The sequence below is a fragment of the Vigna umbellata genome, chromosome 2, assembly GCF_029865625.1.
Source record: "Vigna umbellata cultivar VRB3 chromosome 2, Vumbellata_1.0, whole genome shotgun sequence".
Lineage (NCBI taxonomy): Eukaryota > Viridiplantae > Streptophyta > Magnoliopsida > Fabales > Fabaceae > Vigna > Vigna umbellata.
This window is the reverse complement of record NC_142166.1, coordinates 18,861,731-18,882,056: the sequence shown is the minus strand read 5'-3', so window position 1 is coordinate 18,882,056 and position 20,326 is coordinate 18,861,731. Positions and strand designations below refer to the sequence as shown.

Genomic DNA, 20,326 nt, shown 5'->3' with positions numbered 1-20,326 from the left:
TGCTAAAATTAAGTATTTTTATTCCAAATATACATTTAATAATTAATAAAAACAAAATAATAGTGAAAATGTACATTAAGAAATAGAAAAAAATATAGAAATAAAATGTTTTGTATATTTTTTGTATCAATCTATATAAATTTGTTTGCATTGCTTTGTTTTATTTTCTAAGATTATTAAATAGGATCCTAATTTTAACAATTGACGAATTATAAAGACCAGATATAAGTAATTAAAATCAAGATGAAAAATCATACTTGAATAAAAAAGAGGTAAAATATTTGTTAATTTAGTTTTATTTATCCTATTTTTAGGAGAGTGAAGCTTTCATTTTCTTCATAATTTCCATTAGACATTTTCATTTTTTTTTATTTCATTGAAGTGCATTTTAGTATTTCTTTATTCAACTTTTTTAAACTAGACCTGTTTATAATTTATTTAAAATATCATATATGAATATAATATGTTACTCTCTTATGATATTTCTGGCCAACAAATGCTCAAAAATTATTTCCAGCCAACACGTTCCTTGTGAGAAGAAAAAGAAAAGAAAAAACACTTTAAAGTTTGAACAACTGGACACGTGGGAAAAAATCTGAGAAGATTCTTGAGAACAGACAGGGTAAAAATATCAATATAAGAGTCTCTCGGTCACTCTGGTAATTAAGTAATTGACTCACACGTATACCTTTTTTATGATATATATTTCTTGGTAATAATTAATGTCAACCGAAAGTGTAAAACAATTACACGTCATATATTTTCTACAGTTTGATGTGCTAAGCGTATTCTTAAATATAATTTAAAGTAAGAAACTGAAATATATTTTTAAATAAGTTTTAAGGACATTCTGGGACTTACAGTGTTTTAATAAAAAACATAAATAAGCTAAACTCCTTAAATACGTTTTATGATTAATAATTTCACTTAATGCAGGTGTTTAAAAAATACAGAGGAGAACTGCATTTAATTTCCAGAACACTTGCAAAAAATGTAACCTGAAATAGGAAAATATTTGATATGTTTATAGAATAAAAAAAAGTTAAATATTGAATTGAATAATTGGTTAACAATGCATAGGGCATCTAGTCATGTGGAAACGGATATTTGCCCTGAGTCGAAGTGCAGTGAAACGTATAATTGACCCACCAACAATGTTGTCCACCACTCCCATTCCTACAACGGCTGGTCCCTATTCATTCAGTTGCCAGTATCATTACCCGTCAACTCACCACCCAACCGCACTCTTCCTCGACACGTGTCAGTCACAACTCCATTAGCTGCGGTTTGATTCGATTCGATTCGACTCGGCGCCCGCGGCTTCGCTTCAGCTTCTGCTTCCTTCGCTTCTTCGCCTTTAGCCCCCCAAACTTTTTGGCCAAAATCATTATTACCAAAAAAACAGAATCATAATCAATTATAAAATAACAACATCAAATACGGTCTCTCCCTCGGAAAATTCCACGTCCCCTTTCTCTCGTATCACTCTTCTAGTCTGTTGCTGTCATCGAATCTCGAAGCAATGGAGCCTGCAAAACCCTAGCAACCTTCCGCCGCCTTTTCTCTCGCCTCAGCATGAGCTTTTTCTGTAAGTTTCCGTTTTAAATTAATCATTTATTTAATTAATAATACCAACTTCGAAGCCTTTTCATGTTATTTGGAGGTAACGCTTTTTGGTTCAATTTTAGGGGCGCCTTACAGTTTTCAACATTTTAAAAATTTATCCTTATCGCCTAGTCTTTCATCTTCCCTGTAACTCTCTCGCTCTGTTTATTTCCCGGGAAAACTGGTTTTAGTTTTTTTTTTTTTTTTTTTGGATTTTTCTGTACTTGTTGGGATTTGTTGTTGTTGTGGGATATGAGCAAAAAGTGAACTTGTTTTTTGTTTGTTTTTGAATTGGAGCCCGTTCATGTTAAATTTTGGGCATATTGTACATGTAAGCTACTGTCTAGATTTCTCTCCTGTTGTTGCGTGTTGTGAAGTTTGGCCCCAAAATGTTTGTACTATTGGTTTTTGTTTTTGAGCATGGATCACGAACACTTAGCGAGTTTAATTGACTCTGTGACAGTTGAACGGGGATTTGAATTTGGAAAAGCTTTCAGCTGGCTTCGGGCTAGTTGAGGGGTAGTGCTTTCTGAGTGTCACAAATGGGTGAAGAGAGCCCGCGAGTTGGTGGGTTTTCTGCTGGTCTGGCCGTGATATTGAACGACGGTGAGGACGGTAAGAAAAATTTGCCAAAAACTCGGTTACTTTCTTGCTGTGACGATTTGGGTCAGCAATCGGTGGAGCGAACCCTTGAGTATGTATTTGGCCTCCCAAACAGATCACTCAATTCGTTGACTGGTCCGGTTGATCGTGGTTTTATTCACTCTGTCATTAGAAATGATTTCTCAAGATATAATGTGAAATTAAGTGATTCTTATAGTGAAAGTGACGGGGTTTGTTATATTAATGGTAAAAGTGGCAACGGGCCTGATATTATAGGCCTAGAAGAATCCAGCATCTGTGGTGATATTAAAGTTATCAAGTCACCTTTTCTTATAGAGAGCATGGCAATGTTCAGTAGTGCCAGGGCTAGTGCTTGTGTTTGGAAGGGAAAATGGATGTATGAAGTTATGTTGGAAACATCTGGCATACAGCAACTTGGTTGGGCCACTCTTTCTTGCCCTTTCACTGACCATAAAGGTGTTGGTGATGCCGATGATTCATATGCTTACGACGGGAGGCGAGTTAGCAAGTGGAACAAGGATGCTGAGACATATGGCCAGTCATGGGTTGTTGGTGATATTATTGGATGTTGTATAGATTTAGATAGAGATGAAATATTATTCTACAGGAATGGTAATTCACTTGGGGTGGCATTCCAAGGAATTCGAAAAATGGGTCCTGGTTTTGGTTATTATCCAGCAGTTTCTCTCTCCCAGGGTGAAAGATGTGAGTTAAACTTTGGAGCTCGACCCTTTAAGTATCCAATTGAAGGCTACCTTCCTCTTCAGGCTCCCCCCTGTAAGAACTACTTTGTCACCCAACTGCTGCAATGCTGGTCAAGACTGTTGGACATGCATTCAGTGGAACGAGCTGATCATTCCCTAGTTCATAAATTGAGAAGAGTGAAGAGGTTTGATTCATTGGAAGAAATTTTCCATCCTGCTTCTTATGCTATATGCGAGGAATTATTCTCTATAGTTGAAGCGGATGTTGGGATCACAGAATATGTGGCTTGGGGTCCACTGTTGTCGTTCATGTTTGATGTTTTTGGCTTGCATGCACCCCATGATTACTCAAGCTTGGATAAAGTAATTGAGGTTATGCTACAATTTCAAGGATCCCATGTGCTATTTAAACACATCCTAAATGCTCTTTCATTTAGTTGTAAAATAGCCTTATTAATTTTAACTGAATGTCCTTACTCTGGATCATATTCTCACCTTGCATTGGCATGTCATCTACTAAGACGAGAGGAACTTATGGTGCTTTGGTGGAAGTCACCAGATTTTGAATTCGTGTTTGAAGGTTTTCTTTCACAAAAGACTCCAAACAAACATGATCTTGACTTCATGATACCAACTGTTTGGTGGCCTGGTTCGTGTGAAGATGCATCTTATGAAGGTAACATGATGTTGACAACCACAGCTTTGTCTGAATCAGTCAACAAGGTAAATTCTTTCTCTCTTTGACCAAACTTCGATTTTAGTTATTATGTCTGAATGAGAATGAATACCTCACTGCTTCTCTTGAACTTTGAAGAAGCAACAAATAAACAATTAAACTGACAAGTTTTTGTATACAATAATTATGTATATTTTTCAACAAGCCACTGACATTACTTAACCTGTAAAATACAATTATCTATTGCATTGTAATGGTTGATGGAGTAGGATGGTAATGAAAAGTAAGAGCAGAGTGTTAGAAGGAATGGTAAGAGTTGCATATGGTCTTTTGTACCTTTCTGTGGCTATGAAGGTTTTCCTTCCTTTAGTGACATTTTTTTCTCTCAATCCTAAGTCCTATATTAGTCAATGAATGTAGGGGAATGTCACAATGTTCTGAGATCTATTATATGTGATGACACTGAATGAAAACGAGAGAAACTTTTCTAAGTTTACTGGTGATTGTGAGGCTATAAGCTGAATACAATCCCGTTAATTTATATAAATTATCATGTGATCTAATTGGTGAATATGTGGGTTTTCAAATTCATTTCACAATATTCTTCTCCATCATAATTCTGCCAGATATGGCATAGCGGTATGGTAAATTAGGCTATCTGAATTTTCTATAAAATAGAAGGAATTTTTCATTTACCTAATCTTTATTATCATAGAATGAAAAGATAAGGTTGTTTCTATGAATTTTAGGAATAATATTTCTTTCTTATTTGAGGGTAAAATTCTGTGAACTATTGTGCTATTGGATACTCCTTTCATAGTTTCCTACATTTCTGAGCATGCCTAGTTCAAATGTAGATTGAAGAGAAGCATAGGGACCTTTGTCGCCTAGTGATACAATTTATACCACCTACGAATCCTCCCCAGCTGCCTGGAGCAGTATTTAGGACATTTTTACAGAGCCTTCTACTGAAGAACAGAGGAGCAGAACGAAATATTCCACCTCCTGGAGTTTCTAGCAACTCGGTTCTTGTTTCAATTTACACAGTTGTACTCCATTTTCTATCTGAAGGATTTGCCTTGGGTGACATCTGTGGCTGGTTAAAGAGCTGCAAAACAGATGTTGGTTTCCTTCACAGAGGTGGTGAGCAAAGCTTTCCTGTTCATTTATTTCTTAAAAGTGATCCCCATAGAGCTGATATTTCCAGGCTTGGGGGATCCTATAGCCATTTATCAAAGCTACATCCAACATTTGATCATGAAATGGAAGTGATTCAATGGGATGAAGGTTGCATGGATAATGAAGAAACCAGGGTTACTCATTCAACCAGGCAGAAACCATGCTGTTGCTCTAGTTATGATTCTGATTTTACAAGGAACTTCAAGGTTCCTGCTAAATACCTGGCCAAAGGTTCTCGCGGTCATTGTAGCTCTATTCCAGAGAGACATGCTCATGTCACTGCTGAATGCAGTGATGGGACTTTGAATAATGAAATAACTGATAAACCTAGCCCTAGTGATCAATCTGAACCTGAGTATGGTTACCGCCAAGTGCACCATATGAAGTCTGTACCAAAGGATACTAATATCTCTACAGCTACACTACGAGAAGAAGAGCTACTTGATGCTTTGCTATGGTTGTATCATGTTGGTCTTGCTCCAAATTTTAAGCAGGTAATTTCATGCTTGCAAAATTTATTGTGATATCTCAAGTTTTGACTGTGACCAGCACGATTTTCTCTACAATGCCTGAACTTTTCCTAAAGACTGAGAAAGATAAATATGTAAAGGAGTTGTGGCATGAAAAACTTGCTTCCATATCAGCAATGACTACTGACACTCAATATCATTCAAAATGGTTCTAAAACTTATTTTATGACTTGGTGTGTGTTTGTATTAGTTTATTTTTGAGTCTTAAGTATCTTATAATTAAAATCTTACTGAATGAACTTTTGAAAAGCAGAAGCAAATTTTGCCCCCAAATTAATCAAAACTAAATATGCATTTGAAGTCTTTTCTTACCTAAATTACACTCACATACACCCACCTCCTTTGTCTTTGATTTCACCTGTATGCAATGATATATATGGAAAGAATTTAAATAGGTACCTGTTTGATGATAATTCATACAAGAAGTCAATTAATTGTAGTTGGAAAGTTGCCTTAGTTTCTGTCACTCCTAGCCTGCCCTAGTAATGGCTTCTTTGGGGGCTACTTAATTGTTCCCTCAAGGATGGGGGTTTAGTCCTAGATTGACTTGTGTGACATGGCTAAAATAGAGCATATAAAGCTTGGACAATTCTCATCTTATAATTCGGTTATAGGGTTGAGTTAGGCTTCAAACCCAAATTCTATGTGGTATTGGAGTCTGTTCTAGATTCATTGTAGGGTCACCTAGATTTTCCATGCTTTAGCCCAATAGCCGTTGTCATAGGGGCAGGGTTGGGAAGCTGCCTTAGTTATGGTCAACCCTAGCTTGCCTTAGTTGTGGTCTATTTTAGTGTTGCCTTAATTGCTGTCTCAGTGGTGGTTTAGTTCCATGTCAAATAGAGATATTGCTAAATAAAGCTTATAAAAGTTGAATAATCTTCATCTTAGATTTTAGTTTTATTGGGTTGAGTTAGGTTTGTAAATCAAATTTTAATAATGATATTTCTGAAAAATGAGGCGAGGTTAGTAGAAGTCATGAGCATGCTGACATATCTTCATCCTCTTATACCTACTACCTCCATATATTATGGTGAGTTTGAAAAGTTTTCTGTGCCGGATTTGCCTGAAACATTTTTCATCTCATGGTGAATTTTATGAAAAAGCATCCTACAAAACGTTTTTTTTGGTAATATGAATTTGAGTTTTCTTTACGCTGATATCATTGAATCCTAGCCCAGTAGTAATCTTACTCTAGTACCCAGCCTTGAATTTTGTTATAATCATCCTAGTTTTAGGTGGTATAATTTTGAAATTTGAATATCATTTAAATTTTAGGGAATAAATGAAAAGAGATGTGAATTTTATTCTTCCTGTTTTTGTAGGCATCATACTACATGACTCATCAGACACATTCAATTACCCTTTTGGAGGAAACTGATAAGCAAATACGAGAACGAGCTTGCAGTGAGCAATTGAAACATTTGAAAGAAGTTCGAAATGGATATAGAGAAGAGGTTGTTGATTGTGTTAGGCATTGTGCTTGGTAAGATGACCATGAGAGGTGACACTTAGGCTTATTTATCTTATTCTTTCTCTTTAAGGTTTTTTCTTTTGAATTGACATTCTACATCTTCTAAATGGTATTAGGTTGAAATTTTCCAGTTGTGATGGCTAGGTTGTAGTTCATGTTCCGATTTCTCGTTATCTAATTGTTAACCTAATTTGATAACTTTCATTTGGATGACAACGGTGTGCAAGTGTTTTTTACTTTTCCAAAATTTTGGTGGTACTCATTCCCACCATGTTAATAACGAATGCACAGGTTGAATTAGTGTGTTAATAATCCATTTCCTTTGTCTTCACCACTTTATTTTTAGTTTATTGGACCCTACTTAGATTACTGAGTTAAACTAGTTTTGATAAAGAGAAAGTTGTTGAACATAATTTTGGAAGAATTTAAATATAGTTCTTAATTTTGAAACAGCAGGACTATGCTCTAAAAAATTATGTGTTTCTTTATTCTGTTTCATATGTGCATTCATGTTTCATGAAACTCTTGCTGCACCTAAGGTTCCAAGATGTACATTATGACTTGCAATAAATTGTGTCAGTCTTAAACTTTGTTGTCAGTTTGCTGTTTACTTTGAGAAACTCATTATAATATGCTAGATTCAAAATTGTGTTTTGAGTTTCAGATTTTAAATTTTGTTGTTAATTGTTATTATTAATAATTCCTTTTATTCTGATTGAAATTTTAAGGTATCAGTGTTTTATAGATACTTCTATTTCATATGAAGTTGAACTGTAGAAATTTAGGAATTTATATTGGAATATATAATGTTCTGTTTCAGTCTAGCTTTCTGGATGCTTCTCAAATGCTAGTATGCTTAGAAAAATGCCTAGTACGTACATCGTTGTTGTTTCTCTTACAGACCTGTTTTTTTGGGTTGATTTCTTTTTTTTTATAGGTACCGCATCTCTTTATTATCACGGTGGAAGCAGAGAGGAATGTATGCAATGTGCATGTGGGTTGTCCAGTTGCTACTGGTTCTTAGCAACATGGATTCAGTGTTTATATACATCCCTGAATATTATCTTGGAGCTCTGGTAAATAAGCAATTATCATTGATTTAGATTTAACAGCAAATTTAATTTATTCAGTTCTAGAATACAGAACATCTTCACCAGTTATGGAGTTTAATACCTTTTTTTTGGGTTTTCCCGTTTCTTATGTGTCAAACATATTAGATTGGTTGTCTGACATGACACGAGCTGGGACTAAGAGGGAAAGGGTCATATTGGTTGTCAAACATATTAGATTGGTAGTTGTTGTAATTAGAGAAGATATCTTTAGAATCTTCCTAATTAGAGAAAATAGATGTATAATCTTCTATTTTATTTTGTTTTCCTAGTTTCCCTGTTTCCTGTTTCCTCTTTTAGGAGAATTAGATTGTTACAATTAGAGGATATGAGAATATATTTTTTAAGATTCAGAATAATAAAATCAGTCCTTTTTCTACTTGGTGTCAGAGCTCCCGATCTTGGGGCTCTGTTCCGCTGCACAATCGCGTCATCGCCGCTGTCCGACCACCGTCGCTACTATCGTTGGGGTCGTTGATAGGACAGAAAGGTGCGCCCAACACTGGCGACCACAACACCGGAAGTCGCTCCGGGAGAGAAGCCGCCACACACTGCCACTGTCGCCGGCGCGTGTAGCCCACGCGCCCACCTCCAGTGAGACCCACTTGCCGCTGCCGGCACATACAGAGTCGCCGGAGCCTCCTGAGTCTCTTCCTAGGGTTGGTGACGACCCGTTTGGCCTATATTTGAGTAGATCTGAGTTTTTAAGTTATACTCCTTTTCTTGGTGTGACCCACACGCCGTCGTCGTCTCGAAAAAAGTCATCCGAGACTCCTGATTGCGTTGTACAAAATGTCTGAAGTGAAAATTATTCCTTTGGGTTCTAATGACCTACCAAATATAGGGGGTACCTGTCGGTTGGATGGTCGAAATTTCTTCCAATGGGGCCAGTTTATTCGAAGGATTCACAAGGGTCATTCAAGACTTGATCACATAGATGGAGGAGGACCAGGACCGGACAACACTCATTTTTCAATTTGGGATAAATGAAGATTCATTAATTATGACTTGGATGTGGCAATCCATGATTCCTGATATAAGTAGAAATTATATGTTTCATTCTTGTGCAAAAGAAATATGGGATGATTTACAAAGTACTTTTTCATTAAAAAAGGATCTGACATTGAAAGCAGGGTATTTAATACAAAACAGGGCTCCGTTTCCGTATCAGAATATCACGTAATCCTGAATGGTATTTGGATGGAATTCGATTAGAACCAAACAATAAAGATGTGTAAAACAGATGTTGCCGCACTTGTTGAATTCATTGAAAAGGGAAAGAATCTTTAAATTTCTCCATGCCTGAATCATGAGTACGACCTAATCCGAGTACAGATTTTTGGAAGAGAAAAATTACCATCTCTATCAGAAGTTATTTTTTATGGTAGAGAAGAAACTCGGAGAACTGTCATGCTTAATGGAAGGATCTCCAACACAGGCTCTGCCATGACAACTGGAAAGGAAGTCCATAAGGGAACAAATGCTGGGGGAAAGTCGTTTGAAAATGGTACTCATGGAGACTATTGTTCATATTGTAAAAGATCTGCACATACCAAGGAAACATGCTTCAAACTCCAAGGAAGAAAGAATGTTCTCGAGCGCATGGGAAACAACAAAGGGTCTACTCAAAGATGTGTAAATCATACTACCTCAGAACAGGAAGCCACCAATCAATCTAGTCCTTCACCACCACCAGATCTTGATATGAAAGCTTATAAGGAGAAACTCGAGTGCTTGGAAGCAATGGTTGAATCAATGAGTAAGCCCTCTCGATCATGTATTCTGTCCACAAAAGGTAAGATTTGTCTCAATATTGTTGGTCATGTGTCTCAAGGTATTTGGATCCTTGATTCGGGTGCAACTAATCATAAGACACCTTTTAGTGTGTCCTTCGACTCATATGGTAAAAGAAATAAAGAACAACTTATTACAGTTGCGAATGGTCAGGATATACCTATATGCGGCTCTGAGAATATAATTTTGGACTCATCTATTGTATTGAAGGATATTTTACATGTTCCTCAATTAGCTAATAGTCTTATCTCTGTGCAAAAACTCAAAGGATTTAAATTGTTCAGTAACATTTTTTCCAACTGTGTTTTTCAGAACCTTGCAACGGGGAATACGATTTTAACTGCTAAGGAGCAGAGTGGGTTGTATTTTTTAGATTTTGATGACCAAAGCAACACAAAAATCATGAGTCAACAAGCTACATCTGAGACGTGGGCAAATTCCCAAATATGGTTACATCATCAAAGGCTTGGGCATCTTTCATTTAGTCTTATCAAGTCCTTGTTTCCCCGTTTGTTTACCAAAGAGTCTGTTGAGTCTTTTAATTGTGATATTTGTCAATTGTCAAAACACCATGGTGCATCTTATCCTATTAGTAATAAAAAGAGTATTTCTCCATTTGATTTAATTCACTTCTATTTCCGGAGCCAAATGGTTCGTTGCCTTTATTGGCGATTGTACCCGTCACGTGGACATACCTTATGAAAAATAAATCTGAAGTTTTTCAAAATTTTGTTAATTTTTCCGTCTTGTCCAAAATCAATTTGGAAAAAATATCAAAAGAATTAGGTCTGATAATGGTACTGAATATGTGTTAACACCCCTCAACAAAATAGGGTTGCAAAAAGAAAGAATCGTCATCTTCTTGAAGTAACTAGAGCTCTTCTTTTTCAAATGTCTGTTCCAAAAAATTACTGGGGAGAAGCTGTGTTAATTGCCACATATCTCATCAACAGGTTACCCACTCATATCAATGGCATCAATCTTATAAAGTCTTTATTGTCTTTTGTTCCTTCTTCCCTACTAACGAGTCTACCTAGTCGAGTCTTTGTATGTGTTGTTTTTGTTCACTCTCATCATCCTAACTGTGGTAAATTAGATCCCAGAGCTCTTAAACGTGTCTTTATTGGGTATCCTTCTAATAAAAAAGGGTACAAATTTTATCATCCTCAAAGTGTTGTGTCTTTATCACCATGGATGTCACCTTTCATGAAACACAATCCTTTTATGTCAGTCCACCACTTCAGGGGGAGAAAACACTTGAAGTGGATGAACTCTCCTTGTCATTACCATGTTTTTCTTTGCAGGATGCCCAAGACCTGAGCAATGAAGCTACCATAGTCCACATTAAGGAAGAAGACAAGTTTTTTGGCAAAAATTATGAAGAAGAAAACAACCCACTTCGACTCTCGAGCAAGAAAAATTGTCTAATCCGAAGGTGAGGATCCTTGAAGATATCAATGAGGAGGAGGTAAGTATTACTTAGGATTTACCCATTGCATTGAGAAAGGAAAGAAGATCATGTGCTAAATATTCTATTTCTCAGTATGTTTGCACTAACAATCTCTATGATAAGCACAAAAGTTTTATTGCTACCATTGATGCCACATAAATTCCTACCTCAATCCAGGTAGCCATGAAACTTGAACATTAGAATCAAGCCATGAAAGAAGAGATGAATGCTTTAGAAAGAAATTCAACTTGGGAGATTGTTGATAAGCCAAGAGACAAGAAAGCAGTAGGATGTAGATGGATATTCACAGTGAAACATAAGGCAGATGGGACAATAGAAAGATATAAAGCTAGATTGGTGGCAAAAGGATATACCCAAACATATAGCATTGACTATGAGGAGACATTTGCCCTAGTGGCAAAGATGAATACAGTTCGAGTTATTCTCGCTTTTGCTGCTCATTTGGGATGGGACTTATACTAGTTGGATGTGAAGAATGCCTTTCTTCATGGAAATCTAGACGAGGAAGTGTACATGGAGATACCCCTAGGTTTTGAAGTGAAAAATTAAAGAAACAAGGTATGCCTCTTGAAGAAAGCATTGTATGGTCTTAAGCAATGCCCTAGAGCATGGTTTGGAAGATTTACAAAAGCAATGGTTTCCTTGGGATATAGACAAAGCCAAGGAGATCATACTCTATTCATAAAGCACTCTTCTACTCATAAAGCACTCTTCTACTCTATTGCTTGTCTATGTGGATGATATGATTATTGTAGGAGATGATGAAACAAAAAAATTGGCATTAAAAGATAAATTGGCTCTCAATTTGAAATGAAAGACCTAGGAAAACTCAAATATTTTCTTGGAATAGAGGTTCCTTACTCCAAGAACGGAATTTTCATCTCCCAAAGGAAATATGTATTGGATCTTCTCAAAGAAATAGGAAAGCTGGGATGTAGAACCTCAACAGTTCCTATAAAGCAGAGTCACAAAATTGGAAGTGAGGAAAGTGCTCTTGTAGAGAAGGCCCAATATCAGAGATTGGTGGGAAAATTGATCTATCTATCACACACAAGACCAGACATTGCTTATGCAGTTAGTGTAGCGAGCCAATTTATGCATGATCCAAGAGAGAGACACATGCAAGCAGTTGACAAAATTCTCCAATACTTGAAGTCAAGTCCAGGAAAGGGGCTATTATTCAAAAGGGAAGACACATTGACTATGAAGATATATACTGATGCTGACTATTTAGGTTCTATTACTGACAAAAAATTTACTTTTGGGTATTGTGTGTTTCTTGGAGATAGTCTGGTAACATGGAGAAGTAAAAAGCAAGATAAAGTATTCGTTCTAGTGCAGAAGCTGAATTTCGAGCTCTTGCTCAAGGAATGTGTGAAACACTATGGATGAAAATAATTTTGGATGATCTTAAAGTCAAAGTGGATAACCCGGTGCAACGACACTGTGACAATAAGTCTGCCATGAGCATAGCCCATAATCAATACAGCATGACAAAATCAAACACATTGAGATTGACAGACATTTCATCAAAGATAATCTCAACAGAGACTTTGTGATTACAACTCATGTTTCTACAAAACTTCAAATAGCAGATATTTTTACAAAAGGGCTTCCTTCGGGTAGATTTGAAGATCTTGTAGGCAAGTTGAAAATGATTGATATTCACTTACCAACTTGAGGGGGAGTGTTGTAATTAGAGAAGATATCTTTAGAATCTTCTTAATTAGAGAAGATATCTTTAGAATCTTCCTAATTAGAGAAAATATATGTATAATTTTCTATTTTATTTTTTTTTCCTATTGTTGAATATAGTGAAAAACTATATTTGGATTAATCTCCCTTGTGTAAAATACACACATAGGGTTCTCTATTTATAATAGAAGAAATATGGGCTAAGCCCAAAATACAAATGAGAAATAATAACAAACTAACTAAAAGATAAAAGATATAATATATCTAACACTCCCCCTCAAGCTGGAGCATACAAATTGTATGAACTAAGCTTGGAATAGATAAACTCAGTGTTGAACTAGATGATTTGTCTTCAAGAGCGTGAGGCAAACATAGATGGACTAACAACAGCTTGTGAAACTTCAACTTCAAAAGTGGATGAAGGAGAGCAGTGGTGTACAATGACAAACTGCAAGGACTGATTCCCAATCAATGATGGATGAGTGACGAGATCAACAGTAGTAGTTGAAAGCTAAGAGCTAAGAGCTACAAAACTGCAGGGACTACACTAAATCCTCATCAATGAGGGATGGGTGACGGGATCAACAGTAGTAGCTGAAATCTACAAAACTGCAGGGACTACATCCATATATATGTGACTTGCAGTGTCTTGGAAACGTACTCCCCCTTAGTGTGAAGGGCGGAAATGTGGAAAGACCACTAAAACAAAACAAAATATAATAAAATATTAAGCTACAATGCTGAAACAAAGGCATCAAAGATCCAAAGATATGTTGGAGGTCCAAAATTCGTTGCTGGACAACTCCCAAGTGGTGATACTTAGCCGCGTATCACAAGAAGATTGGGCTAAACTCTAGCCCAAGAAGAACTGCCGCAGTTGCATCAGTTTGAGACGGTAGCGACTGCAGCGGCGGTTGACAGCTATAAAACTGCAGGGACTAAATTGCCATCACTGTCTGATGGGGCCTGTAGTGGTTGGAAGCGACAAAACTACAGGGACTGCCATCACTAACTAACGAGGTGATGGGGGCCTATAGTGGTTGGAAGCATAGAGCAGCAAACGGCCGGACAACGGCAAACGGCCGGACAACGGCAAACAGCCGGACAGCGGCAAACGGCGCGGACAGCGGCAAATGGCGCGGACATCAAAGGGACTTAGGGTTCCAAAAACGTGAGGGAGAAAACCCTAGGTATGAGCCCAAGCCAACAAAACGGAGAAACAGGAACCAAAACACACTCAAGAAGCTCCGGCGAGACGATCTGCAGTGACGCGGCCGAGACTGGCCGAGAAGAAGCGGCGCATGGAGGCGCGTGGAGAGGAGTCTTGTCTTCACTCCGGCGGGGTTGGCCGTCGCTCGAGGAGACGCTTCAGATCCGCTGGTCACCGGTCGAAACTGTGACGGTGGCCGGCGATGGCGGAGTGGCCTGAAAGAAGCGCTGCGTGGCAGCGCGTGACTGAGAAGCGGCTCTCGAAACCGGCGTGGTTGGCCGTTGCTCGAAGAGACGGTCCAGATCCGCAGGTCACCCGTCGAAACTGTGACGGTGGCCGGCGGTGGCGGCGGCGGCGGCCGGAGTTAGTTGCGACGGCAGCGGAAAGTTGCGGCAACAGCAGTGGCACACTGGGTCTGGACTAGTGCTGACTGTGGCAGAGATTTAAGAAGAAAAAATGGACTGCCCACTGAGATTTTAGGGGCTGTCAACGGCCATGGCGGTCGGCCGTCGGCAAACAGCAGAGACCACCAGAAGAGGATCTGAGAACTTGCTCTGATACCATGTTGAATATAGTGAAAAACTATATTTGGATTAATTTCCCTTGTGTAAAATACACACATAGGGTTCTTTATTTATAATAGAAGAAATATGGGCTAAGCCCAAAATATAAATGAGAAATAATAACAAACTAATTAAAAGATAAAAGATATAATATATCTAACACTTATTTTCCTTTTTAGGAGAATTAGATTGTTACAAATAGAGGACATGAGAATGTATTTTTTAAGATTTAAAATAATAAAATCAGTCCTTTTTCTACTGTAGTCACACATTAACCTTGTTTAATTTGCATTATTTGTTAAAAAATTTCTTATCATTCTTATGATCATATACAACTTATCTTAACATAGATATTTTCTCTCTCATCCCCGTACAGGTTGATTGCTTTCACGTGTTGCGGAAAAGTGATCCCCCCTTTGTTCCATCCACAATTTTCATCAAGAGAGGACTTACTTCATTTGTATGCATCTCCCTTTCAATCTCTACTTCTCCGTTTTTCTTATTTATTATATAAATAAATTATACCTGATATTTGTTTCTTGATCTTTAGTAAATGACATTTGATTCTACAGAACTAATGGAATTTCTTAGAGTAAATTTTTGGCCTTACATGATAATATATTAAAAGTACAGACTCCTATGCAGGCACTTTTACATGGCTAATATAAATAAGAGAGAACATCAAGACACTACTGCCATGCACAGATGTGTGTGTAACAATTGAAGTTAATTATAAGCAACATAAAAAGATCTTAAATGATAATCAAGATTTGTATGTTCATCTTCCTATTATAACGAGTCTTACAAACATGTGCTTAAGGGCTCCATTCTTGTAAACCTTGCATTTGGTAAGGTATTGGGTAACCTGAGAACTAGTGGAGGAAAAACTGATAGGAAAAGTGAAGAGTTACCGAGTGACATCGGTATAACTTACACCAACCATTACACTATCAGTAACAACTAACGTCAACTATTACACTATCAATAACTTCTTACAAAATATAATTTTTTCAAACCAACTATTGGATTATAACCATATAGTTGATTGTGTGTTAAATTTGATAAAAAAAATGAACAATAATATGGTGGTCAAATGATTCATATTGGTATGTATACCTTAAGAAGTATTTATCACGTTAATATTGATGTATATAAATAGGGTATAAATAATTTTGGGTCAATCTTTATTTTTGTAATCTATGTTGTTAAGAGCCGATAGCGACCCGATAGTTGGTAGAACAATAAATCCAACATATATCAGTTTCGCTAGAATAGGTTTTAAAACATGACTCTGATATCATGTTAATAAATGGACTTTAAGTTTAACTCAATTTTACAAAACCAATTTGTAAGATGAGGTATCAGTTTTGCTAGAATAGGTTTTAAAACATGACTCTGATATCATGTTAATAAATGGACTTTAAGTTTAACTCAATTTTACAAAACCGATTTGTAAGATGAGGTTTGTATCAAAATATATACTTTAAATTGCTCTTATCTCTAGTTGATGTGGAACTTCTAACATATGTAAAAGGAATTTTCAATCTAGTGGTGGGTTTTGAGAATAAATTTTTCAATCAAATAGACCTGTTTGTTCTATAAATTACACACACACACACACAAGTGAACTCCTTTAAGTACATGAGATAAAGCATCCTACATGAATCTGAAAAATTCATGAACCTTTGTTTTTAATGCGGCTACTTCCGAGATAGATCAGTTTCAATCAGAGCTTCTCTCATGGGTTCTAAATCGTTTATTCATATCTTTTTCACTAGGTCACCTTTGTAGTTACCCATTTCAATGATCCAAGAATATCAAGTGCAGATCTTAGGGATCTTCTTCTTCAGTCTATATCTGTCCTGGTGCAGTACAGGGAATATTTAGCTACCTTTGAGAGCAATGAGGCAGCCATCCAAAGGATGCCGAAAGCTTTATTATCAGCATTTGATAACAGATCCTGGACAACAGTCACGAACATACTCTTACGATTATGCAAGGGTTCTGGTTTTAGTTTTTCAAAGAATGGAGAATCATCTTCATCATCAGTTCTTTTTCAAGTATGTTAACAAACTCTTTTTGTTGCTGGGTAGTTTTTGCTTGGATCAATTTCTCGTCATAAAGTTCCCTCCCTGACTCTTGATGCAATGCAGAGGTTGCTAAGGGAAGCTTGCATAAGTGAGGAAGGATTGTTTTCGTCTTTTCTAAACCGACTGTTCAATACACTAAGCTGGACCATGACTGAATTTTCAGTTTCAGTTCGAGAAATGCAAGAAAAGTACCAGGTATGAATACATTTTTCCATCCTAGACTAAATTTGAATCTTGGTTTTAGGATCCTAAACCAGAAGAAGGTCTTCTTCTTGTGGTTCTAAGTTAGGTTCCGTAGCAGTATTACATATTCTGCATAGGTTCTGCGATTTCAGTTTCTTATGTGCTTACTTTTGTAGCTGATCCCTTTTTCTATTAATTTAACTTGGGTTCATTTCAAGTCATCGTGTGCATAAGATTGAAATGGTTTCTATAATTAGAATGGTAGCTTGACTAATTCAGAGTTTGATATATCCATTCCAATAACATATTGTTGCAACGCTTCTTGCACAGGTAATAGAGTTTCAGCAAAGGAAATGTTGTGTCATATTTGATCATTCATGTAATCTTGCAAGGATTCTGGAGTTCTGCACTCGTGAGATTCCTCAAGCATTCCTGTCTGGACCAGACACTAACTTACGAAGGTTAACCGAGTTGGTTGTATTTATCCTAAATCATATTACTTCTGCTGCCGATGCTGAATTCTTTGACTTGTAAGTTTCAATCCCATGACTTCAGAAAACCCTTGCTCTAGATACCATTTGAAAATAGGGAAAATTAGGTATATGATTAATTCCTTTTGTGTAGAAAAATACGTAATATATTTATAATGAAGAATAATAAAGGAAAATATATTTATAATGAAGAATAATAAAGGAAAATATGGACTAAGTTCAAATACACATAATATTGTAGCTAACAATATCATAACAACATCTAACAACTTAAATATACCAGAACTGAATGTATCCCCTCCTCACGCACTTGCACGGATTGATACATGAGAAACTGATATTCCAAGGTTCCTTGAGAATTTGTATCCAAATGAAAAAAAATATTTATCATTTGATTTTTAATGAGGCTGCCCTCTTTCTTATTTCTTTTCAGGTCCGTTAGACGTCATAGTCAATCTCCAGAAAAAATAAACCGAGGCATGATATTGGCCCCTTTAGTAGGGATCATCTTAAATTTATTGGATGCTACAAATTCTGAAGAATATCGAGAAAACAATGATCTTTTAGATGTTTTCGCAAGCATGGACTGTCCAGATACTGTTCAGTATGGATTCCAATATCTTCTGGATTATAACTGGGTTAGTTGTTGTAACCCTTAATCTATGTTCTTGATTCCCTGGTATTTGGAATGTAATTTTTTCTTTCTGACGCGTTTTTTATCCAATTTTTTGAAAATTTTAATTTGATGCTATCTAATGCTAAATTATTAATAAAGTCAACCCTTAAAGTTTGTTGGTACAAATCCGTCACAGTTTTGCAGACTTGCATTACCATATTAAAAGTTTATTTCTTGTGTCTATAATATAACCTCAACAATATCAAATGATAAGTGAGCTGTCTAAAAGTTGGTAATTCCTATACATGTCACGAATTTAGTTTTCTCTTGATCATTTGACACTATTCGGCTCTTTGATTTTCTCAGGATGGATCCTTTCGAGGGGAAGCTTATGTAGCAAAATATGAGCAGCTAGAGAATTTTCTTAGTCTCCTTACTTGCCGCACCGTATTACCACATGATAAAGTGGATAGTGTGGGAGATACAGATGTTGATGATAGGTTGTGCTGCATATGTTATGCATGTGAAGCAGATGCTCAAATTGCACCTTGTTCACACGAGTCTTGTTATGGCTGTATAACCAGGCACCTTTTGAACTGCCAAAGATGTTTCTTTTGCAACGGAACAGTGACAAGTATTATCAAATTTGCTTAGAAAATGGGTTAGGGAGCTTCTTTTTTGGTTGCTTGGTTCCTGGTGGGAGTCAGCCAGTCAGTAAGTCATTATTTGCTTATTTTGTGAATTACATATATACAGAAATGGCTAGTAACTGTAAAGGAAAACAGAAAAGGAAAAAAGGGAGAAGAAAAATAGAGGGAGCAGGGTGTAATCGGGTAGGAGTTAATAGTGTTCTTGATGATGGTGTCGCCACAGGCGAATTAAGAATTTTGTAGGCTGTTAGAGGGTATTATGTTGTAAATATGCGATGTAAATGATAGGCAGATCATGATGTTAAACTTTAGTAAAGCAAAATGGTTAGATGCATGGAGATTAATTTATAAAAATATGGGTGAAAAAGTTCCTTGACAAAGGTCATGTGAGTGTACAGGGATAAATTAGTACGTATCACATGGCTTATGATATTTAATTACAAAATTAGAAAATATATTACAATTCTAAGGAACTAAAGTCAATTCAAATTGAGCAAGAGAATTTCATAAATTTAGTTTCTTATGTTTCTTATATTTTAAACAAAATATAAAGTCAATTTAACTTCAAGGTAATATTTTTATATTTGTCCGGAGCTTCCTAGAAATTATTAAATCATATGGGATTCACTCCTTCATTTAATAAATGTTAAATAATAATAATCCATTTTTGAAGTTGGGCATGTCCCAGACAGTTCACCTCCGGGTGTTCCTCCCTACACTACCACAACTTGCTTCCTCTACCACTCCATTCCTTTTTTACCATTTTCTTTATTTTTTCATTCCTATTTTATCCTTATTAAAATTTTATGATTAATATTATTTAAAATCTCATATGAACATTCATTCTTTTTATCATTCTTCCTTCTTTTATATGACAATTATTCTTCTTTTGTTAAATTTTATGGTTTAATAATCTCAATAATTTATACATTTAAAATTTTATTTTATCGATAATCTATTTTATATATATATATATATATATATATATATATATATATATATATATATATATATATATATATAATGATTATTACATGTATATTAATATGATATTTTCTTATCATATTTAGTTTAAAATTTAGTTTCAGTTTTCATATTAAAAAAGAATAAAAATTGTATTTTTTTTATAAAACTAAATGACACAACCGTTCAACTCGCTCAATGTAATAAGTTAAGTGAAATTTAACTTTTGAAATCGAATGACAAATGAACCAAATTGGATTTGGCTACTAAATCATTAAATAATGTTGATTTAGTTTAATGCGTGTAAGGCTGTAAACTTCTGACAAACAAACTGGGCCATTTTTTTTCAAATTATCAGAAGCAATTTATCTGAATAATTTATTTCAAATTGCAAATTTAAACTTCATATCAATGTACAAGGAAACATAAATTAAAATTAGAAAATTTAAACATGTATGCCTTAAAGTTACAGGCCATAAAAGAGAAAATAGAGATATGTTAAAGTAGTGCGATTGTTATCAACATGTACGGGCAGTTTTCTTCCTTCACCGTCAGCAAAATCTAAAAACACTACCATAGTAGCAACACTGTTTTTCACTTTATCCCGTTTTTTCTGCAGAAACAATTTTCGAAACAAGAGAGAGAGAGAGTTACAACGCTGATTGAAACGACCCAACCGTTAAACGACCCAACCGTTAAATA

At 35.9% G+C, this 20,326-nt stretch overlaps 1 protein-coding gene across 1 annotated transcript; it reads left to right on the top strand.

The window, feature by feature from the left end:
* Positions 1-1,285: 1,285 nt before the first annotated feature.
* Positions 1,286-19,041, top strand: LOC124848219 (E3 ubiquitin-protein ligase RKP). Its single transcript, XM_047325857.2, has 11 exons — positions 1,286-1,588; positions 2,069-3,656; positions 4,467-5,282; positions 6,641-6,801; positions 7,727-7,865; positions 15,008-15,091; positions 16,410-16,691; positions 16,785-16,916; positions 17,235-17,434; positions 17,829-18,033; positions 18,378-19,041. Exons 2-11 carry the CDS (start codon positions 2,148-2,150, stop codon positions 18,663-18,665), a joined length of 3,816 nt encoding a protein of 1,271 aa, XP_047181813.2. The 5' UTR covers positions 1,286-1,588; positions 2,069-2,147; the 3' UTR covers positions 18,666-19,041.
* The last annotated feature ends 1,285 nt before the right edge of the window (positions 19,042-20,326 follow it).

Excerpts from the sequence above, each read along its gene's own strand:
- LOC124848219 (XM_047325857.2), top strand. The coding sequence starts at position 2,148 with ATGGGTGAAGAGAGCCCGCGAGTTGGTGGGTTTTCTGCTGGTCTGGCC. Across the intron at positions 7,866-15,007 it reads AATATTATCTTGGAGCTCTG|GTTGATTGCTTTCACGTGTT; the intron begins GTAAATAAGCAA and ends ATCCCCGTACAG. Across the intron at positions 18,034-18,377 it reads ATCTTCTGGATTATAACTGG|GATGGATCCTTTCGAGGGGA; the intron begins GTTAGTTGTTGT and ends TGATTTTCTCAG.